The sequence below is a fragment of the Embiotoca jacksoni genome, unplaced genomic scaffold (genome assembly GCF_022577435.1).
Source record: "Embiotoca jacksoni isolate LCO1_2020_lvr unplaced genomic scaffold, fEmbJac1.0.p SCAF_2, whole genome shotgun sequence".
NCBI lineage: Eukaryota > Metazoa > Chordata > Actinopteri > Embiotocidae > Embiotoca > Embiotoca jacksoni.
In genome coordinates, this window is record NW_027185340.1 from 13,890,356 (window position 1) to 13,914,656 (window position 24,301).

A 24,301-nucleotide genomic window follows, 5' to 3' on the forward strand; every position below is an offset into this window, starting at 1 on the left:
TTTCCTTGTGCTCTAGATAAAGCTACAAGCTGCAAACTAAAGAATGCCTGGGCACTTTTGTATTTATATTAAAGTCTGAATAAATCTTTCAAATATGGTTTGGCTGTGTAGTAGTACAGTTAATATTATTAATAATACCAATAATCCCTGTCAGTGTCCAGCTGTTAATGAGGTGTTATTAAGACTGACAATCGAAGCCTACTGTGGCCTTTAGTTCTACACCTTGATGATGTCAGTTTGTTAATGAAGGTCCATGACATGCAACCAGTGGCGGAGGTATTATACATCCTTTATATAAGTACAAGTAGAAAAAACTGCACTGCCCTAGAGTATAAGATCATATTATATAGATTCATTAATACGTTAACAGTAATATGCTCAGTGTAAATAGCATATTACTGTTTGTCAACATGGGGGACGAGTATACTTTAGTTTCATAAGAATGAATTGTATTTTAATAGCTCACATTATTTCGATAAAATTTTAATTTTATACAATATTTGTCAAAGAAATGTAGGCTATAATCTATTATATTATTTAAAAAGTTAAAGAAATTGAAGAATAGTCGTGAAAATAAAATCTAATTAAATTAAAATTGTTCTTAAGTATAGTACTTGTAGTACTAGTACTAGTACTAGTAATGCACTCACACTGCACTAATGACTATAAAGCATATTGTAATAACATTAAACTTTACCATGGATATTGCAGGTATTTGACAGACAAATTTGATAGTGATACTTTTATTTGTTGTCATTTTCTATGCCCTCATTTTCAGCCGTAGCCATGCTAAACTTATCAAAGCTGAATGTTATGTCAGTGTCAATTAAAGTAGAAATAGAATAAGCAGCTCAAAAGTGATGACAGCAGCTGTTGCGGTTCAGTAATCTGACAGAAACCCTCACCTGGAGCAGACAGACGGGGCTCTGTTGGGCTCCGCTTCCGTCTCACCTGCCGTCAGCTATCGGACCGTGTTGGATATCCCTCCGCCCAGCGTGCAAGTAGAACCGCCCCCGATGTGAACGCCAGGCGGAGGAGGAGGAGGAGGAGGAGGAGGAGTCAGGTAGCAGCCGGACTGACACGTAACAATCCGGCGTAAAAATTTAAGAAAGAAGCTGCCTCTTTTCCACAAGTTGACTCTGGATACGACTGCTGCGCTTCAAGACTTGATGCGCGGCCGAGCTGTCCCGGACCACAGGCCTGTTTAGAAGCGGGACAGACACGAAGAGACAGCCGACGGACAAAATGCGATTTTCAGTGTTTATTTCTGTCCTGCGGTCGCTCGGCCCGGTGGTGATCGGTATATCTTTAGGGTTTACGTTGAGTTTATTAAGTGTGAGCTGGACGGAAGAAGCGTGTTACCCGGACGGCGCGGAGGGCGAGGGTGTGACTTTGGGTCAGGATGGACAGCTGAAAGGAGCCCGGAAGCCCAACTCCATTTCGACCGTCAACGATGCGGAGTCGGAGGAGGATTTTGAACCCAGGATCGTCCCGTACAAACAAGTCCAGCAGAGCGCCCCGAAGAAAGTTTTCAGGTGAGCTCCGAGTGCCTGCTCACTTTAACCGGCCAACACAGCGTGGAAGGACACTGACAGACGACGCTGGGACTAGTTTATCTATCGAGGTCACGTTATTAAAGCCTACAGGAGCAACAGCAGGCCGCAGTGGAGCTCATCATCCTCACTTAATGATGATGATGATCAGTGAGGAGGATGATGATGATGGTGAAATCACTGTGATAGGTCACATAACAATAGCAGGACTACAGGTGTCACTGGATCAGTGGTGGGAAGTAACTAAGTACATTTACTCCAGTACAATGTTGAGGTATTTGTACTTAAGTATTTCCATTTCATTCTACTTCAACTTTATCACATTTTAGAGGGAGATGTTGTACTTTTATACTCCACTACATTTATCTGCAGCTTTAGGTTGGACAATATGGATAATATAATAAGCTTTAAAAATACATCACATTGTTAAATAATAAAGCAGTTATTCCCAGTCTTTTGGCTCTTTACTAAAGCAGCATATAATGGGGTCAAATTAGTGTATCAGAATTTAATTTTTTCTTATTTCCTCTCCCAGTAATCATCTAATGACCTCTCAGATTTATATATAAAACTATAAAGTAGTTCAAACCATCGCCACCCGCCGCAGCTACAACTGTAACCTGCCGATTACACGCTATTTATCTGTCAAAGGGACCAAACCAATGCTTTTACTTAAACTACACTTTGCTGCCCATTTAAAAAAAATTTTAAGCAGGAGTTTTTAAAACTTGTAATAGAGTATTTTTACTCGGTTGTATTGGTACTTTTACTTCAGTACAGGATCTGAAAACTTTTTCCACTTCTGCACTGACTGTCATGTCCGATTTTAAACTTGCAACAGATAAAGTAAAACTAATTAAAACAAAATCAGCTATTACGCAGCTGTAACTGGGTATAATTCAGAGTTTTCCTGAGGTTAACTGGCCTATGATGAAATGTCCACAGAAAGTCAGTCAAAATGTAAAGTCTGCTCCATCTGATGATTTCTACGTCGAGCTCAGATGACCTTCATGTGTGGCGCTCCTATGTTCAGCAGCATAGTGGGACTTTCTGTTCCACCGATGTAGTTGATTTAACATCACGGATGCCTACACACTGAAGGACGCCTGACTTACATTTTCTTTGAAAGCGGGCAAACATTTCCAAGATTTCCTGGATGGAGACCTTGTTTGAATGTTAGCTCTCACTTTCTCAATTTCAATTCAGTTCTGCGAAAGAGTGTTTTTTTTCCCCCTGTAGACGAGTTTTGCTGCTGAGGTTGGCGGTGTTACGTATTTCAGCACCCGGCTTAGTAACAGGTCGCTTGCTCCTCATGATCGTTTTCATTGTCGAATGACCTGCCAGTTTTTTTTTTTAAATTTTTTTATTCATAAGTTTATGGGATGAAACGATGCGCTCGCGTGTCTCGTCTGTCTGACCAGCAGTCTAAAAAAACAAATAAAAACAAATAAAATCCAGTTATATTTAATTTACTATCATAAATGCCAAAGGAAAGTAGCAGATCCTGTAATTTGAGGAGCATGTTGCAGATGAATTTTGTTCCATTTTCTGACTGAAACATGGGCAGCTCTATTACAGGGCGTTATTGATGCCATGCAGTTTAATAAGGAAATAAAAGTGAGGTTGGGTTGTGGTTTGTGACGAATCACAATGCAAGTTCTTGCACGTTTATTTTTCCAAAGAGCTCGTGGTTTTTTCTCGTTACTCTTGTGTGTGAATATTCAAAGCATCCAGCGATTCAATGGAATTACATGGACAGAAACAGGGTTCCTATGAGTCCCCCCCCCCTTCTCCCTTTAGTTTCACTTAATGACCTGAACATGAACGTTTTATCTCAGTAAATTGGCACAGGTTCATGAACTTATGTGTCTTTTAGTTTAGTTTTGAAAGCAATTTCTTGCGCTGCCACTCCAAAGAAAAAAAAAAAAAAAAAAGTTTGTACGTAAAAACAAACCAAAAAGTGAGTTTTGTTGGTTTCAGTCACAGACGTGAGAATTCATGAATTGGACATAGTAAGTTTGATCTACGCTGATGGAGGAGATAAGAGTTTATTATTGGTGGGTTTGATTTGGATGCCCAGCGTGGTTACACACGCACACACACACGCACACACACACGCACACACACACACACACACACACACACACACACACACACACACATGCACGCACACACGCACACACACGCACACACACATTTCCCTAAACACTCTGCAGGAGAGGATGGTGTGTTGAGCTACATGTTTTTTACTGAAATGTTTTTAAACGCAGCAGCACGAATTTCAATTTGTAATGGTCATTTATATTTCATGTTTCCATGGAGTCTTGTCTCTCTTTTTTTTTTTTTTTATTACTATTTTTTTTTTTAGGCCGGCTGCCATGTAAACATGAAGTACCCTCTGTGGGCCGACGCCATACACGTCGACATTAGCTAAGGTTAGCTACTCGTGCGGAACACGTTGTAAGTGAAACCCAGCGAGACTAGTTTTCTGTGACCGAGGTGGTTGAAGCCTCCGAGGGTTACAACTGCGGTGTCCCACATCAGCGGTGCGGATCACTCGTTCAGCAGCGTGTGCGGATCTGCAGCGGTAACGCGTCTTCTCGTCTTCTGCCGGGCACATACTTTCATACCAGCGGCGTATCATAGCAACAGACCAGCCTTTCATCCAGCGGTGTGGACGTCGGGACGCAGTCTGTATCCGTGGAGCACAAGCAGCGTACCAGAGCGGTGACACTGATATTATATATATATATATATTTAAAAAAAAAAAAAAAAAAAGTCCATTTTTGTTTTCTCACGCACCTTACGTCAAATTCAACATGCAAGCAAACGTTTTTTTTTGTTTTTTTTTAAACTTGCAATGACAGACGTCTGATTGGCGATGCAAATTTGTCGTAATGCAAAAAGTGGCTTGTTTTTAAAGCTGAATTCTAGTATCAATAACTGAGGGATCATTTGTTTGCAGTGCAAAAACTTTGCTCCTTTTAAAAACGGTCTTTTTGCTCGTATTAAAAAGACATTAAAACCAACTAATACTGACGGAGGGTTTGGCTTTCTTCTGCTTTTAGTGTAAATTGTTTATTCCAAGCAGCAGCAGTTTTTTTTTTTTTTTTATTCCGTTGCTGTTTGATTTCTTTTTCAGGGCTAAATACATCAGCACAGAGCTGGGCATGCGGGAGCGTCTGTTCGTCGGCGTTCTGACGTCCAAAAACACCATCAACACTCTGGGCGTCGCCGTCAATCGCACCATCAGCCATCACCTGGACACCGTGATTTTCTTCACCGGCTCACGCAACCGCAAAGTCCCCCACGGCATGTTCGTGGTCTCCCACGGAGACGAGAGACTGATATGGAACATGTTTCAGACCATCAGGTACATTTTCGACCACTACATCAACGAATACGACTGGTTCTACTTCGTCCAAGACGACGCCTACACGGAGGCCGACAGGGTCAAGGCCCTGGTGGAGCACCTGAGTGTGGACCGAGAGCTCTACATGGGCAGTCCGGAGGAGTTCATCGGTGGGGAGATGGAGGGGAAGTACTGCTACGGAGGGTTCGGGTACCTCCTGTCGCGCGCCTTGCTCCTGCGACTTCAGCCCTTCCTGGAAAACTGCCGGAACGACATCCTGAGCGCGAGGCCCGACGAGTGGCTCGGAAGATGCGTCATCGACTACACCAGCACAAACTGCGTTAGTCAGTATCAGGTAGGTTCGGCTGTATCCTCGAAGGGGCCTCCGGTCACCGCCGGGCGGCCTCTTTTCAATGATACACTTGAGGTGCGATCGAAAAGGTTGACGGTTCCTGTTGAATGTGAACGGAGCGAGTAACGGTGACGAGCGCGGGGCAGGAGGAAGCTCTGACCTTTTGTGAGTAAGGATGTATTCGCAGTTACGTTTCCGGATCGACATCAGCAGGCTGTTACGACCACCGTAGGTACGATTCGGTTTTTCAGCGGTCGGGAAACGTTATTGCTTCAGTTGTTTTAGGCTTTCTGAAGCGTTTCAAACGTACTCCGCGTTGCCAATTTCCTGAGTTTGACACAAACATTAATGTGACGTCTCGGTTCAAGTCCGTAGTGCCGATGTTGATCAAGCGATGCAGCTTTAAATACCGACTCGTGAAGGTTTTTAGCTTCCCTCCGCTCCCTGCACATTCTTGCGCTGCGCTCTGTTCACGCTTGACAGGAGCAGCCTCTGAACTTTTTGATCTCCTTTCATACAATACACCTTTTAATGTATAAAGCGGTTTCTTAGCTTCTAAATGTTTCACGCTTAAGGGAATTGTAATGAAGGACTTCAAACTATAAATGAATGTTGAGCCACAAAGAAAAAGCCTGCTCAAAGACTGTCATTGAGAACAGCTGTGTGACAGGTTGCAGCAAGAGTTCCCCTCCTCGGCAGAAAAGCCAAACTGTCACGGTGGAAGTCGTGCTCTGCCTCCGGGACGGCACTTAAAGCTGACAGACGGCTGTATAAAACTGTAATTACCATGTTAGCACAGAGATGGTATTTATATTACAGAGTAGATTGCTAATACCCTTTAGCCTTTCTTTCTTGCCTTTCTTTTTTTTTTTTTTCTTTTTGTTCCGTAGATCCAATAGCAACGTGGAATAGGTAAACAGGCAAGGAGAGCACAGCTGAGAGTTCAGTTTAGGTTCAATGGTGTGAAAATCCCCTGTCGGTCAACACGCTCTGCTCCAGTAATGTCATTAGCATTTAAGGTCAAACAAGCTCGGTCTCGGCGCCCTTTCAGCCGATTGTTTGTGTCACTCGGCTCTGTTTGCTTCAAGCCTACTTTTTAAACACATTAAAATACATTGTTACGGAAAAAGGGGCTCTGCTGTTTGTACAATATGTACCTGCGTCCAGATTTTGCTGTCGACTTATTCCTTAAATGCTAAAAAGCCTTTTGCTTCCATTTTCCCCTCCTTGGCCTCGACCCAGAGCAGGAAACCATCTTGTTACACAGTTGAGAGGTCGCTTCATGGCGAACTGAAGTGCCCTGAGCCAGAAGAGCTCCAGCAGACCCCCCTCGATAAGAGGGAGAAGCAGGGGGAGGTTGAAAGGCCTCTTATGGTTGAAGAAAACAGCTCGAACGCAGAGCCAGACATCAATTTTGTTTTGTTAAGAGAGAGCACACTGATGACAATTAGGCACAGACAATGCTTCACTAAGTGTACAGCTACAGGCCGTAAGCGGTTGGCAAATATTTGCAACAGAGTGGCCTCGCTGCTAAGTTAAGCAGCGTCTCCATTGTGTGTTCTTTTAATAGCTTGATCAGATTGGATTCACTTTTTTTAATCACTCAAGCTCCTTAGGTGGTGACTCTGTTTTCAGCTTAAATGACTGCTTGTAAGTGAGATTCTGCTGCCATTTGTCAAGTCACTTCCACCACACGTTCAATCTTTAAAGTCCAAACTTGTAAGTCTTTTGTTTCCTCCTTAACTTAAAGTGGTAAAATCAAATGGGAGAGAAAGTATCCTGTTCCCAGAGCAAAAACACAATCCCTAAAATTGTCTGAAACTCTGACCATTAAAAATCTATAAACGTACAACTATTGTATTTCATTCTTACAAAGAGAATCCAATCTTGAGTATTTTTTTTCACTCTGCAATTATGATGGAAGCCAGACTGTTTGGCGTGGAGATGAGCCAAAGATGTTGTCTGGATGGCGTGTCATGTTTGTTTGAAGCTTTGAAGTAGCACAACGTAACAGCTGAGCTTGGAATAACATTAGACATGCTTCTGTCATGCCATCATGGTTCATGAAAAGACCTCTGTGTTTCTGTTCAGGGACTTCAGTACCACCATTATGAGCTGGGAAAAAACTCCGATCCAAGTAAAGAACAGAGCGAAGAGTTCAAGACCGCTTTGACCGTCCATCCAGTGTCTGACCCCGAACAGATGTACCGGCTGCACAGACACTTCACGGAGATAGAACTGCAGAAGACTTACGATGAGATTGCCAAACTGCAGGTAAGCAGATTTCCGCGGGTCACAAATCACTTGCGGATCAGTCGGAAATACAATCCGGGCTTCTCTTTACTTATTGTTTGACACGAAATGCCACCAATATTCGTGAAGGGTTGTGTAAATGGTGGGCAGGCAGACGTAAAGATTTGAACCCTCTTTGTGTTTCCGCAGGCAGAAATAAAAAACGTGAGCGTGGTGGCCTTTGAAGGCAACCGAAGCGCCCAGTGGCCGGTGGGCATCAATCCACCCTTTGAGCCAAAGTCTCGGTTTGAAGTTCTGAAGTGGGAATACTTCACGGAGGAGGAGATTTACTCGTGCATCGACGGCTCTCCAAAGTGCGAGCTGCGCGGCATCGACCGCACGGACGTAGCCGATGTCATCGACACGGCCATAGGAGAGCTGAACAAGAAGTACATGCCCACCTTGCACCTGAAGAAGCAGCAGCTGATTAACGGCTACCGGCGCTTCGACCCCATCAGGGGCATGGAGTACACCTTAGACCTCCAGCTGGAGGTTGTTAATCAGAAAGGTCACAGCCGGTCCATCACCAAGAGGGTTCACCTGGTGCGACCTTTGAGCCGGATAGAGATCATTCCCATGCCCTACGTCACTGAAGCCACGAGGGTTCACATCATCATACCGCTCACTCTGCAGGACCGCAGCTTTGCCGACCACTTCCTGGAAGTTTTTGCCTCAAACGCCTTCGAGACCAGCGAAAATGCAATCCTAACCTTCTTGTTTATTTACGACCCGGTGGAGGCGCAGCAAGTTAACCAGAACGATATATTCGCCAGTGTGAAGACTCAGATAACTACGTACGAACGCAAATACCCTGCAGTGAAAATCCCGTGGATAAGTGTGAAGACGGAAACGCCGTCCCAGATCAAATTCATGGACATCATCTCCAAGAAGCACCCAGTCGACACGCTGTTCTTCTTGGCTCAAGTCAGCACCCACGTCAATTCAGAGTTTCTCAACCGCTGCCGCATGAACTCCATAAACAACTGGCAGGTGTTCTTCCCCGTCCATTTCCAGGAGTACAACCCTGACGTGGCCTACCACAACCAGCCACATCCAGCCACGGTCGACCTGGTGAAGGACGCGGGCCACTTTGACCGCTGGTCGTTCGAAGAAGCCTGCTTTTACAACTCGGACTACATGACGACGCGCTCGCGAATGGTGGCGGACGTCCAAGAGAACGAGGAGATTCTGGAGAACCTCGATATCTACGACATGTTCGTGAAGTACTCGGGCCTGCATGTTTTCAGAGCGGTGGAGCCGGCGCTGCACCAGCAGTACCGCTACCAAGGCTGCAACCCGAGACTGAGCGAGGACATCTACCACAGGTGTGTCCAGAGCAACTTGGAAGGACTCGGTTCCCGCTCCCAGCTCGCCATGCTGCTGTTTGAACAGGAACAAGGAAACAGCACTTGAAAATACCAGAAAAAAAACTCCGGCTCCCGCACGTCTCCAATAGGATGTGAAAAGATGTTTGACTTTTGGGGTAAAAGGAGCAATACTTGTACTGTTGTACCAACCTTTAAGTTAAACATGACCGTTTCCCAAATACAACCCATATTTGGGGGCTGCTGTTACATATGAAACACTTCCTGACATTATATCTGTTCCTGTGTGCATCAAGGGCTATTTGGTGTTTGAGTTCTTGGCTAGTTTGGATAAATGAGTGCCGAACATTCCCGATGAAAGCGTTTTATATTATTATTATTATTATTATTATTATTATTATTATACTTGTTCGTATTGGACGAGTGGCTAGAACCAGATGCTATCGTCAAATCACATCGAGCCATTTTTTACCACTACAGGACACACACACACACACACACACACACACACACACACACTCACTCACACTCACTCACTCACTCACTCACTCACTCACTCACTCACTCACTCACTCACTCACTCACTCACTCACTCACTCGCTCTCTCTCTCTCTCTCTCTCACACACACACACACACACACACTCACTCACACTCACTCACTCACTCACTCACTCACTCACTCTCTCTCTCTCTCTCACACACACACACACACTCAGCAGCCCCAGGACTACATGCGTAACCCACTAGAGCCACTTTTCCGCGGGGGTTTGGTTCACAACGCTACAACTTTGCATACAATAGGCTTATTTGAGCGAATGTATTTGTCGCAGCTGCTCATTGTTTTGTTCGGGGGTAGGGGAGGAAAACCAAATGACCCAAAGCAATGAGTTGGGTGACACAAAGCTTTAGTGGGTTGATGCTTCACAGTGGGATCAGAAGTACTAGCAGCAAACCCCCTCACAGCGAGACAATGTCCTCTGACTTCATGTTAATGTCAAAGGTACTTTAAATTAGAGCTTGATAGATGTACATTGGTATATTTCACCAGCGTTTGTGTGGCCCTTCACGTAGGGGCATTGAAACATTGCACTTTTGATATTTACTGATTTGAGTATTTACAAAAGTGCTTCTTTGGGTATGTGCCTTGATACTGACTCTTCATATGCTGGCAGTTTTGAAAAGATCAGCGGTTTTTGGTTTTTTTCATGTACGACTTATATAGATGGGAGATTTTAACCTCTCGCCGTGGATAAAGCCTATTACAGCTGGGAGATTGAAGTGGAGTCAGTTTTACATTTGTTTTATAGGTGACTTGGACATGTGGTGATCCGAATCACCCGACAGGCTGCACATGTGCCTCTATGCAGGGAGAATCTGTTGGTCTTCATACAGGATGTAATAGATGAAGACTTGTGTGATCCAGTGGGCCAACGTTGTGTATTTAAGTGACTATTTGAGTTTTTCCTCTCCTGGTTACGTCTTGACGTTCCAAGGAAATTTACATGTAAAGAAGAATCATGAAGAACAGGCGGGAAATCTTCTTGGTTTGAAGTGATAGCCCAGGTTGTTGTTTTTTACTGAAGCGGTATTTCAAAATAGAATTTCATTATTTTAGAAAGGACTGAACAATGAATGTGGGAACATTTCTTTTCACATCACCAAGTATAGACATTTTATATTCTCTTGTTTCGCTGTTCCAAAGAATTTGGATTGTATTATTACAACTTTATAAGTCTTCAAATGGTGTCATTGTCCTCCATTTAGTGAGCTCAGTTGCAGAAATGGCTGCTGTCTCCCAGTTGTAGCACGATCCAATGGGAGGTCTTTTCTACATTACTGAATGGCAGTGGAGGTAGCGGTACTGGACGCCAGATTTTTATGATATTTTAATGTGCAATATTACAGAGAACACAGCTGGATAGATGTCGGACGGAGGACAAGACTTTTGGTTTCAAAGACATTTGCCTCAAATGCAGCAGTGTGTGTATCACGGTACTGTTCATGACTTTCTGTTTAAAGTAAATACACTGTAATTTCTCTTTGACAAGACCTTTTGATGTACAGTATTTCGCTGACACTAGACACTTTTTTTGCCATCAAATTGACTTTGAAATACATAAAATTAAGGCGGTTCCTTGTATTTAACTGTAATTGGATTTAATATTTATGTTGGGAACACTACATCCACAGTGGTGGTCCGAAACAGTGTCTGCTGTATTATCTGCCATGTGAACACAGACCGTCGAGGTCAGTACTTTGCTGACTTTTTGCATCTTATTTTCTGACGCATCTCCTTCTTGACGAGAGCAGTCTTTCGGCGTGACGGTGCACCAGCTGACGTAGTATGAATGTTCTTAATTCTTTGAAGAGTATGACGCTAATAATGCGACTAATTGGAAAATGATTCTTCCAAAAAAAAAAAAAAAAAAAAAAAAAAACCACTGTGAAAGATGGAGGGGTGAGATTACAATATGAAGTTATTGTGGTGATCCGCGTTGTCTTTGCCTTCTGTAGACGTGAGAAGCCTAAAATTAAGGGAGCGGGCATACTAATCATCCTGTGTTGTTATCACAGCAACCGTCGCTGAGCGAAGTCTCTAAATATTTTTTTCCATAATTTATTTATCTGTCGTAACTCCTGAATTATGCAGATTCTAAATACTTCTGCACTAACAGAGGCTTTCATGACATTCTCTGTACATGTATAAATATTTTATAGACACTCTATTTTTAAACCTTTTTTTTTTTTTTTTTTAGCTTTATTTACACAGCAGTTGATATTTTATTATTTTTGTGACAAAATCAAACATATGCTTTAACTTACTTCTGTATTTTGTGCTTTTAAAATCTTGTCATAAAATATGTGCATTTTGAATCAAGGTAATTAATTTAATCCATTAAAAAAAAAAAACACAATTACGTAGGTTGAAGTTAAATTGTTGTTTGGACCCGTTGGTTTACATTGTTTCTATGCACAGGAGTACTGGTAAAACCAAAGCAATACATTTTAATTAATGCTCATCACATGTAATTATGTGCTGTAATTCCCAATAAACTGTGAATTGTTGTAATTTTTAAATAAAGAATATCTGAATATAACATTTTCTCTTTGTTGTCTGTATAGTTGCAAAGTACAAATAATGGATTATTTTTGTTCTGCAGCTACAAAATCCAGTTTGTCCTTTAGGTGTCAGCAGAAGCGCATGTTTACACTCCAAAGCACAGGTCCCAGACCAGTCAGGACTGCTGGCAAAGCTGAGGATTGTTACTAAGCAGCATTAAGAAATCACATTTCTAATACAACAAAAAACATGGTTTTAATTTGCTCTCATTCAAATTTGCAGTGTGCTCTCAGTAGGACTGCCGTGAGCATTCCTGCCCATGTCAGACCCGAGGTATTCTTGATGTCTGGGTTGGGTAAAAACAGGGAAAACGTTGAAACCTTAATTACAGCTTTAGTTATTTCAAGGGTCTATATGCACTACCCCGAGGCATGCGATAAAACCGCATAACTACAGAGCAGCTGGGAGTTAATTGTAAGTCATTATTTTGTACTTCATTTTACGCTCAATCCCGGGACTTTCTCCTCCCACGTGGGGACACAGTTGTTTCAAATCATCCTGATACTGGTACAAGAATTTATTTTTTTTTGTACAAAAAATTGGGTTCACCTGAAGAATATTTTAAGAAGCAGAGAAACACAATTTTCCAGATGATAAGAAGAGTGGTTCAGGAAAGTTCACATTTTTCCTACCTAGATAAGGACGCTGCTCTATGGGTTGCCCCACATTGTTGTCTCAGAACCATCCTTTGAGGTGCCTTCAAGTCTTCTTGTAATGTTGTAAGTCATTCTTTAAAAGCAGCGTCTTACTCAGAAAAGGCTTTAAAATCTGATCTACATTTAGACTGAGCTGTGAAGAAGAAAAAAATAGACAACATAGTGAACAGGGCTCTGGATTTAAGAGGCACTGGTTTTTATCTAAACTTTAATAGTCATTGCATTTACCATATTTAACATTTATAAAATGTGTTCTAACAGAGGAAAATAAATCACAAGATCACACTTATGTACAAAATGTAGGCGTTCCTTGTTACTGCAGCGATGGTCCATTTCCATTTCTGTCAGATACGGGTGAAGTTTCTACTTATGAATTCCTGACAGTTGCTTGCATCACCCTTGGATTTTTTTTTCTCAGGCCTCAGCAAAAAAAAAAAAAAAAAAAAAAAAAAAAATTCAACTGGAAAAAACAACAGGTGACAAAACAGCAGTTATTCAAAACCTAACATCTGTGGTTGGTGGATTACATAAATTTTTATGGATAATGTCATAAGCACATACAGGCTCGATGTCACTGAGCTGTAAAAAGGTCCCAGGAGCCATGTGAGAGGGGGCCTCAGACAAGGAGCTTGAGGAATCCCAGGAATGTGAGCTACATGTTGTCACGCAGGGAAGTTGTCCCATCTGCTACATTACAGACTCGCCGCCCACTGTGCAGCCCTGTGGCACCTCACACAGGCTGCTGCTCCTGAAAGCAGCTCCTGGTTTAGGACTTATCTGTGTTTTGTCATATATTTTTTTTGAATACAGAAAGTTCAGCTAAACTGTCTCAGGATAAAAAGCTTTTAAAACAGCGACTTCGTGGCTCCACCATTCGATCCGAACTCTACAGTGATGGAGCAGCGCTGTATTCATCTCAGCACCGCAGCCCCTGTGTGACTTCTCTGAGGATAGCTACAATTATTGATGACAGAGGAGAAGATTGTTATGCATAGCCTGTACAGGATGCCATCAGAGACTGTGATTGGGAACCTTTTGAAAATGTCAAAGTGACACATGATTATGAATATTAAACAGCCATGTACAGCCCATGATTACTTGAAAGGAGGAGGGGATCTGACAGAGGGAGACTGTGGAATCTCATTGTGAGCCAGAGGGATGTATGACAATATTGCAGCAACGGTATACACCAGTCAAATTAACAGAAAAAAAAAAAAAAAAAAAAATGACGCTGTCATTTGTTAACACAAAATCCTGTAATGTGAATTATTTCACACATTTCTCCGACACGTCCTAGCAGTGGATTGTCTGCCAACCTTTTGTGCAGTGACTTTCGAATTTAGTCCAACAACTTTTCTTCACACTCTGCACAGACATGAGTCATTGTCTGCTAGCATGTTACAAACATCTCATCCAAAATAAAAGTATTTGTCTGGTGACATATCGCGTGTAGTCCCACGCTCTGAGTGATGTGTGCTGCATTTACACCGAGCATAGTCTAAGGAACAAAAATGGACAAGAAATGCACTAATAGAGCAAAAAAAAAAAATTCCCGAATACTTATTTTTCCCGCTTATAAATAAAGATGATCACCGAGCAAAGCATTCAGTTTATCTGCAAAAGTCAGACTGTAAATAACTTCAGAGAGAATCCCAGTGATGACGTAAAATAAGTAAGAAAGAAGGTAATATAATGAAGCCTGATTAACTCGTACCTAAAGTCCTGCAACCACTGGCTGCACTGCAGCTGGCAGTGGCTGAGGCCCGTGACACGCTGGCTGTGGCGTGTGCGTCGTGGCTTTGTCTTTATTTTGGCGCTCACGTAAACATGTCAGAGCCGCCACGCTACCTGGATGAGACGAGGCTCCAGCCTTCTGTTCACGCGAGACGCTTGCGGTCCCAGAAAAAAAATATAGACCGAGGAAAAGATCTGTAATCGCATAAAGGCTCAAATATATCGTGTCGATTATTTAACAGGTTTCTGTTTGTGCTTGTCTGTGCGTCTCGCTCTGAACGTGCGTAAAACAAAACAAAAAAACACACGAGCTGCTTTTTGATTCCAACTCTTCTCTTATCCGAACTCCCAACATTTGATGGCCATTGTTTGAAGGGAAACTTGAATTCACTTTTTCAAAGGGAAAGAAAGATGGCGCCGCTGCAGACACACGGCGTGTCCCGGGCTTCGGTGCAATGTCCTTTCCACTGCAGGAAGTTCAGCATAGCAAAGAACAACAAAACATAACATAGAGCCATTGATTTTTTCCTCCCACTGTTTTCTGCTGTTTTTCGTTGACAAGTTAAATTCCAGGTACTTTCAGTGTTTGCCAAAGTGCGTCTGCAGATTTGTTGTCAACTTCACAACGAAGGTGAATACAACAAACAGCAACTGTCATCTCACCACTGGCGTCCATGTCGAGCTGTGTTTTAAATGCCTCAGCACCGCCGGCGGCGGCGGTGGCTATTAAGATTTCAAAACGTCTGCTCAGCCATCTGTCCGTACCATTCTAGAGGATTAACTGATTACAATTGGGTGCTCAAAGGTCAAAGGTCACAGTGACTTCACAAAATATGTTTGTGGCCACAGCTGAAGAGTTCATACTCTAGTTATGACAAAAATGTCCCATAAATGTTTAATAGGATAAAATGATGAAGTGATGACATTATATATTTAAAAGGTCAAGAGGTCAACTTCACTGTGACATTATAAATGTTTTAGCCATTATTCAACGGCTTCAATCAGGAACAGAAGGAGAGATTGTGACCACATTTCACATTTGGTCAGAGAAGGCTCCCACCTCGTCCACCTTAGGACTGTGGTGATTGTCTGGATCTTCTGGGATGTCAGGTTGAAGATGTGTAAGAAGCAACCGTGTTTTAGAATTTGTAGTTTCTTTGCAGCAACATCCATATTTGAAGTGTTGTCTGTTGTCATGGCTACAACTGTGTGATCTACCAGAGTCAGATTTATTCTCCAAAGTCCTTCAAAGTTTTTACTCCATATATTTTATGAGTCTGGACAGACATGGATGTCAACTGCAACTCGACTGCCCGACGGAGGGATACAACTACAGGCTGTCGTTCTATTATATTTAACAGAGAACAGTGGAAAATGTTTGTTAGGCAAACATGTCCGAGTGATTATTGGTCATTTCAACCATTTCAAACAAAAGGTAGACAAATAGTGAGGAGTAAAAATACCAAGATGAAACATTTGACTGACCGGTACCATCAGTTCCCTGAAACTAAAATCAACATCTGCAAAACTTTCATTGTTTTCTCTTTCACAGCTGCTTACAGAACACTCTCACCATAGAAATCATCACTATATTACACAATCCAGTTGCTGCAGCTGTTGTCCTAATGTTTAAATTTGTAAAGGATGACACAATGAATAACCTCAAACCACATTCTTACTTCTTAATGAGCTCTGGTCATGGGAAGCTTGTTAAGTTCCTGCAGTGGAAAAAGGCTGAGAGAGAACGGCGACTTTCTGTCATACTGACAAATATGATTATGAGGGAATCTGTGCAAGAGTCTCTGTTTTTATTTTTCATTCCCACTTTGCTAACTTGTGCTCTTAAGATTTGTGGCGTCCTTGTTCCACCCTTTTAAGTTTTAGTAAACCAATAAGAATTAATCAGCCTCTGGAACAATGTTTGTTTACATCACAACCTTCTTTGTGTCTCCACAGCTGGATTTAGTCGATAAAAAGCTCAGTACTGCAGAAACCCTCTCTTTGCTTTCTTGCAAACTATTCTGATTCTAATCCCCCCCCTTTTTTTATGGATCAGTACGGCTGAGCTGTGTCAGTCTAATGTGCTCAGTTATGTGTGCAAAATGTTAAAGTGCGCATGCAAACAAATAAATAAACACACACACACACACACACACACACACACACACACACACACACACACACACACACACACAGAGAGAGATGCTGGGTCCACTGTAAATAGCAGCAGCACTTTTACAGTGGTTCTGGCCCACAGCTGAAGGAGATGACTCGGCAAAAAAAAAGAAAAAAAAAAAAAAAAGATTCTGTTTGTTATTGCTTATGTCAGCTTAAAGTTATGACGCTAGCCAAAGTACAGCGAGGACGGTGGGCAGAAATGACTCGAATAAGAACAATAACTCAATTACAACCACGTCACGACTGAAAATGTAATCCAGTCCTCATCCATATGCAAAGGATTTGTGTGTTTGTCTTGCTAAAAGCGGCACATATGAAGGGAAATGATGGAGATAATAGTCACAATCCACACAGTCCTTTCTTGGACGAATGTGTTGATGTTGGACAGTCTCTCCTATCTGCAGGTTGTAAGTGTACAGTAATTGCTACAATCGTGATCGCTATTTTCATAGAAAATTATTCTCTAAAATGTATAAATAACTCAAATTAATATTACATAAGTTATATATTAACTAAATATAAACAACAACCATTGAAACAGAACTTTTCGAACTTTCTCATTTTTAAGTTTATGTACAAGTACAATGCTACTCTCTAACACCTGACCCACGAACCAGACAAAGTGTATCATGTGGAAAGATGCTGCTAGGTCTTCTAAGCCAAGGTCACACATTTCAGCCTAAATAATTCCCCTCATACTTTGGATGGTGTAACAAGAATAGGGTTTGCTTACTGAAGTATTGTCATCTTGTATACAATATAGAACATATAGATAATAGTTTCCTTTTTAAATAATTACATAATTTATCATGTGTAATGGCTTGTTATGGTACAGTGTGTTCTCCATTGAGCAGTTTGAAGGGAGAAAAATGGAGGGATACAGACAGAAAAAAAGAAAATCAGAAATGCTAGCTGAATAAATAAATCAGATTTTCCCTTTTTTGGAGTATAAACTGGATCACGGTGACATGCAGTCCTCGTCTTGTTCCCTTGGTAGTGATCATGTACCAAAAATTGGTCCTGGAATCACAAAGTGCCTGGAATCACAAAGTGAAGCAGGGCAAAGTTGAGTGGGGTCCCATCCAGAGAGACAGAAAGAAAGAAGAAAAAGCCGTGTCCGATTTGTGCCTACATACTGTACGTACAAGTGGTTTGTTAGCAGCACAAGTTTGGTGTTTGACTTTGGCTGTAGCTTTTTCACTGGTGACAGCAAAGGAGTGACGGAAACGCCAAAGGGTCTGTTATTGATCTCAACACAGACAGCTCTTATCTTTTGATGTCACCAGGACTGGAAACAATGGTTGGCTTTAGCAAGCGAAGTCCTCAAACACCCCGTGGTGTCCGGCATGATGGTGGTGGGGATGGGGGTGAGGGTGGTGGTGGTTAGGGAGAATCGTGTTGGCGTACGCCCCCTCTGGGTTACTCCGTGTCATGTCATTGGGCTCCTGTTGAAGACACAGCAAACAAAGTCAACATCAAAAATCACGCCTAAAGGATCATGTGCAATAACTTACAGTATGTGACAATACATAGAGAATATGTTCCAATCCGACCTCACCGGAAACCAACAACACTGATTGATTATGTACATTGGTGACCTCTAGTGGTCGTAGGAGTTATGACAGTCGCAAAGGAGGAAGTCAGGTGATGTAACATAACAAACAAAGTCTGCGTACGGAGGCGTTTGTGTCCCCTGTGAAAACAACATTGAATTATTTCATCTTACATACAGGTGTGTAGTGCTGTTGAACACACGCTGTTGAATTGTGGCATTGTTTCAACATTACAAACAAAAGTCAATAATATATTTATTTATACTTCCATCCCTTTAATAAAATCAACAATATAATCAAGCTACTGCCAACAGTTGTTTTTTTGATTACTAATCTGAAGTGTGAGTGTCTGTTTCAGTCACAAAAACAAGCCTGCAAATGTTTCACAATAAAAGCCTTCTTAAGAAATTGGTTTCTGTCTACTAAAATGCTAAAAGGGCTTTTAATTTGAAACACAGGCTACAGGAAGTGTATCAGCAGTTTAATGCAGTATATATAACAGGGCAAACGGCAGCGGCTCAAAACGAGACTTCAAGTTAATGTTCGATCAATCAATACAACATAAATAACTTTGACCATTTCATTTGCTTTTCTTGAATGTATTTACGACATTTGCTTTCAAGATGATCGGATCTAAGAGCGCTTCAGAAATGAATTTCACCCGTATCATGCGAACAGTCTATTTCCTCATTTGGAGAAAAAAAGTGTCAGAGCGTTGTTTAGAAATGTAGTGTACAAATAATACTGAATTCATGAGCTCCATTTCCTGCCTGTGTTGGTTTATATGGATGCTGACGATGTTGTTTGACACGTTTCTGTGTTCTGACAGCAGAAACGGAGCTCGTTTTGTGGGTCGGTCATGTTGCCTGTCTGTGAACGGAAGTCAAATGTTCCCAAATGGAAACTTTCCCACTTTCCCGCTGCCTGAACGCACGATAAATTACTTTGCAGCAATATAAATATATATTTTCCAAGTTAAATGGTAAATTCCTACATGTCCCACTTGCAGGTTACCTTCAATTAATTTACAGTAAGTGATATACAAATTTTGATTTATATAGCACTTTTCTTAACAATGTTGCAAAGTGCTTTAAAAAAGGAAATTAAACAAATTAAGGCAGGTAAAATGAAAATAAGACCAAGGAACATGAGCACAGAGCAAGTAATACAATAAAATGAATACGACGATAAAACCCGCCAATAAAATGAATTTGACAATAAAATTACAGTAAAATGAAGTTATGAAATAAATATAATTGCTGATGGATTTAAATGACCTGTACTTGTGTACTTGTCTATATTCTAAACTAATTCTGTGTGTGCAACTGAACGCAAGAGTTTCACACCTTCTCTCACAGTTTGAGTATGCATCGTAGAAATTAAGACACAGTCATGGTTAGATGTCAGATAAGGACTCCATTGTTCCATTGTTGTTGTGTAAATTACTTCAAAATAAAGTTGGGCAATCACAAATCAGAGCTCCGGGGGAGGTTGAGCTTTGCACAGTGGTTAAGATTAATTAGAAACATTACAGTCTTCATCATTTTCGGGGTGCACAGATATTAATTTGTGTCTCCTCGACTTATTCCTTTGTTGTTTCTATTGCAGTTACAGAGCTGAAGGGTAACTTGTGCACTCAGCATGAAAACAGTGTAAGTATCAAGCGTAACAGCGCAGTATATTCTGTACCTTTGCTTTGATTTCCTCTAAACCCACTGTTGCAACAGTGCTGGTCTGCTGCTTGTTCTTCTTCTCCTCTTTCTGCGGCCTCAGCAGACGCTGTAGCCGGTGTTTGATCACCTGGTTTCAGTGAGACCGCGGCAGCAGGGAGGGTGAAAGAGCAGAGAAGAGGCGGGGAGACAAGACAGGCAGCGGTGTGAGCAGTTCATTCAACTGGATGTCTGCATTACAGTCCCCACCTCTGATTTTGCTTTATTCATACATGTTTGGCAGTCAGCGGGCAGCTGGCTGCGAAGCTTAAAGGGGATACAGATGAGGCAGGAGTTCATTTCATGATCAGCGGTAGTAGCATGTCCTCAGCACAGACCTGAGCGGATATTAGATTCTGCTGCCTGGGAATCAAATAAAACTTCTCACATGCATAATAAGTGATAACATTCGCACTGCCAGTCCTGTCCTCAGATTCTCAGATGAGTACGTCTGAGAGGAGCATCGAGGCATACTAATACGCTCAATCGTAACATGACCGAAAGGAAAAAAAAAAAAAAAAAAAAATTGACTTAGTGAATGCTGAGGAGAATTAAAGCAAACAATGAGGCGTTAATGTGTTTAGTAAACTGTGGCTGCAACAGAGTTCCTTCTGAAATCCAGCAGGACAATAGCTGTTAATTGTTGCTAATTGCTTGCAGGTCTGACATGGACACTGTACCTCATAGATGTAATCCAGTATTTCTAAAACTGTCAGGATGCTGGCTCCGATGAATAAACCCATCTGTCCACCGATGTCACCTGAAAGGAAAAAGTACTTAAAAAGAGGAACAAAGTTTTGCCTATTTTCTGCTAATGCTAACAAAAAGTAAACGCTGCTTCTATAATAACACCTGATCAAACCTGTTTGATATGCAGGAAAAAAAAAAAGAGAGAAGAGAAATAGACAGATATCTTACCTAATAAACCTGCAACATCATACGCTTTCTTTTGCTCAATTGTTTCATAGTTCAGAGCTTCAAAGAAGATATCCAAGACCAGGAAGTTGTCTCTGGAAAAACAAGCGGGAGTGTAAAACGACATAGACAACAAAGTGAAACACACTTGTTCTGTTATTTATTCACCACAGATATAACATAATTAACATGAAAAAAAAAAAAAAAAACACCACCAAGTCATCTCGATGCTCACTGCTAACTGTCATGACGGGACTGCCAGGCCTACAGCGCTTTACACAGATCTAACCAGCGATTGTGAGATAATGAGGCGTTTCAGGGTTTAACGGAGACGAGCAAAACGTGCACCGACAGCATGCTTAGTCACTGCCACGTCTCTGATCTCTCCGGATTTACAAAGTCTGGTCATATTAAATGCTGCGAGGCATCATGTGCTCTTTGTTTCAGGATGTGTTTATCCTCAGTCGATGATTAGGCACTGAGAGGGAAGTACAGCACAAGCACATTAGTCACTGAACTGAATACTTTATAACAAACATATTAGTAAATGTTTCACGAGGCACATCGTAGAAGAGTATTAGAAGATAAAATATTGCTAGCAGGAGTTACGATGTTGATAATAACTGGGTTCCCACTACAAGTCAAATGTCGAATTCCCATTTTCACAGACAAAAAAGTCAAACTTGGTGCTGATCCAACAAAACTTACCACGTTATTTCATTCCCAGCTATTTTATCTTTATTTACTAGTTCACAGATGTTTTCAGTAAAAAAAATAACCTTTTTTTTTTTTTTATTTTTTTTTATTGCTTGAACAATAAACTGAGCAAAATCTATCTTCTTAAATGGGAACAAAATTTTTAAATTTCCTGGGGCAGCATCTGCCTAAAGATTCCTCTCCGCTGGGATGCAGCAGAGCAGTGATGGTTGATCGGTCGAAGCTGATGCCTTCTGTCAACAGTAGTTTTACCAACTGAACATCTGGCTTTTCTTTGAAGTCATCAGTTTGTAGCCAAAGCTCTTAAAATTTACATTTCATGGTCAAAAAAAATTATGAAATCCTCTGACTTTCGATGTCTGGAATAGACTTTTAATAATGTCATGATATTCCAGAAATTTCATGACCAGTAGGAACCCTGTAATAATGACATTTGACAAAGTGATCCTTACACTTAATATCATCATTCTCCTGGTATTGACCTTTTTTTTTTAATTGGAGTTAATCGTTGTCAATATGTTTTATTCTGCATTATCCCACAAAGAGGAGTAAATGATCTAAATAACAACAATGAATTCACGATCTTCTAATGAACACAACACTAAGTATTTACCGTTGTCAGATTGCATGAAGAAAAAAAAGAAAAAAAAAAGCCTGGTGATCAGCTTCCTATTACCAGACCAAATCTAAATTGATGGTTGCATTAACATTTAATTGATTTCTGTTTATATTTATGGTTGTTTGTCTGATCACAGACTCACACTGCTCACTGAGCACCACATCACTGCTCATAAGTGAGTTTAGTCGTGTTGCAGGTTCCCCGTCGTACCTGATGTAGTCCTCCGACTTGTCGTATTTCCTGGAGAGATAGCGAGCCGAGCCCTTGCTGGGGATTTTGACCATGGAGAGCTCTTTACCGTAGCGGGTGAGATTACAGGGCGTCTCGCATGGACAGGTGTCCCCGCTGTTCTTCTGTAGCTGTGCTGCAACACGGTGGCGACAGATACAGACCGGGTCATTTTCTTTTTTTTTTTTTTACATCACACATAATCAGTTCAATCATTGTGAAAACAAAAATACTGATTGGTGCAGCTTGATTGTCTGTTAATATACTTTACGCCACACACACGCAGAAATGATCAGTTAACAATTGCTTGGTCCAATTCGATGAGGCACTTCAAATATAGATCCTGTCAACAATTCAACCACCTGCACAAGCTATAGACGAAGGTAACCATGGCAACAGTACTAAAGAACACCTGTTAACTGTCACAACAATGGCAAGTTTAACATGTTTACTTCACAAAGTGGTCACAGTGCAAGCACAAATAAGTACCACTGTGTTCATATGTAGTAATATATATTTATATCACATACAGCAGCTGATATAGATGAGTGTGGCTCACTTTGCAGCATTAAATCACATTACTCTGAGGGCCAGAAAACTCCACTTCATGTTTTGTCCCAGTTGCACTGGTAATGTTGATGAAATATATTTAAGACCGTCATAGTAAACTGTTAAGTCAACATTTCCTGTAAAGACTGAGTACGAGGAAGATGTTTTTATTCGTTTTATTTTGACAATAAAATCTAAATGTCTAAATTATTTTTAGTTGAAATTATATTTTGAGAATAGTCACATTCTTGAGAATAAAGTTATTATGTATTTCAGGAATAAAGTCAAAATGTTGAGAAGCACAGGAAGCGCGTTGGAACATGTTGCCCTCGTCTGAGCTCCACACCTTCAGGATCAAACAACTTGGTCAATTGTCTTATTGAGCCTTGTGACACAACGTATCCTCTTTGTATTGCAGGTGTATCCATTGATTTTCTGACATCTGTTCATTAAAACTGATTCTGAATTACAATTGTAAGAGTTCATCTACATAAGGCGTCTTGTAGATTCAAATAAACAAAGCAAGTTGTTAAATTTATTCTAAAAAGTTCTTCTTCAATCTTGAAATGTAATTGGAAAGCCTATTATTTTTCTTTCTTAATGTGGCTCAATACTCCATCGTAGTTTACATTTGATGGAAAGTGCAATGAAATGTCAGGTTAAGCCAAGTTTAACAGACTTCTTTAGCAGTGGTCTCTGTCATATTAGAAACAACCTGCATGATAATAACAGACTAATATAACATACAGCAGTGTACAACATACACTAACTGATGAGTCAGTCTGTCCGTAGTATCTAATAGACAACATCTGCAGCAGTGGTGTCAACAGGAATTCTGTGACAATATCTGCTCACAGAATGAACAGTGAAGTACAGTAAGGACAACTGAGGACTTTGCACAAGGCACCTCACACCCAATTAACATGCAGGAGCGAATTACTCGCACATTAACAAATACATATTTATAATCCTAACTCTGGAACAACACAACGTACACGGGAGAGCAAATAGCTTTTCCCAATCTCTCTTTTTAAATTCTAAATGCATTCATTTCAGAAAAAAACGGGTGGAGGGAGCACTGAAAGCAGTAATTATAATTTGATGATTTATGTATTTTATAACCCAACAATTAGGTTATTTGTATGCAGGAGCATGATGGTGCATATTCTCTGTCTGATGTAGGAACAAAACACCTTTACAATTATAAATATATAAATTACACTTCAAAGCATTACCTCTCATGGAGGGTGACTCTATTCACATGGTTTGATTCAGGAATATGACCCACATGAATATGGCTCATTCTTGTGAGATATATCTAAGATTTCATTCAGCCATAGAATAACCGGGGTTTGAATTCAGTAAAGAGAGACATAATTAAATTTCTGGCTTATTTGGCTGTGAAATGATAATTGTACCTATACGTCTGACATGCCAATAAAAGATT

General features: G+C 41.1%; 2 protein-coding genes across 3 annotated transcripts in view; one reads left to right on the plus strand and one right to left on the minus strand.

Moving 5' to 3' along the window:
* Positions 1–1,102: 1,102 nt before the first annotated feature.
* On the plus strand, positions 1,103–11,967 carry chpfa (chondroitin polymerizing factor a). Of its 2 annotated transcripts, none has more exons than XM_069154694.1 (4): positions 1,103–1,535; positions 4,696–5,260; positions 7,349–7,531; positions 7,700–11,967. In XM_069154694.1, exons 1-4 carry the CDS (start codon positions 1,246–1,248, stop codon positions 8,960–8,962), a joined length of 2,301 nt encoding a protein of 766 aa, XP_069010795.1. In that variant the 5' UTR covers positions 1,103–1,245; the 3' UTR covers positions 8,963–11,967. The 2 variants fall into 2 exon arrangements, with proteins under 2 accessions (XP_069010795.1, XP_069010796.1); XM_069154695.1 differs by lacking the exon at positions 1,103–1,535 and adding an exon at positions 4,063–4,280.
* An 858-nt stretch (positions 11,968–12,825) lies between these two features.
* Positions 12,826–24,301, minus strand: part of asic4a (acid-sensing (proton-gated) ion channel family member 4a) — a 94,976-nt gene continuing 83,500 nt past the window's right edge. The window contains exons 6-10 of the mRNA XM_069154696.1: positions 22,288–22,441; positions 20,745–20,836; positions 20,507–20,586; positions 19,807–19,917; positions 12,826–18,009 (exon numbers count right to left, since the gene is read on the minus strand). Coding sequence (XP_069010797.1) covers positions 17,872–18,009; positions 19,807–19,917; positions 20,507–20,586; positions 20,745–20,836; positions 22,288–22,441 — 575 coding nt within the window. The 3' untranslated portion in view covers positions 12,826–17,871. The remainder of the gene's footprint in view (positions 18,010–19,806; positions 19,918–20,506; positions 20,587–20,744; positions 20,837–22,287; positions 22,442–24,301) is intronic.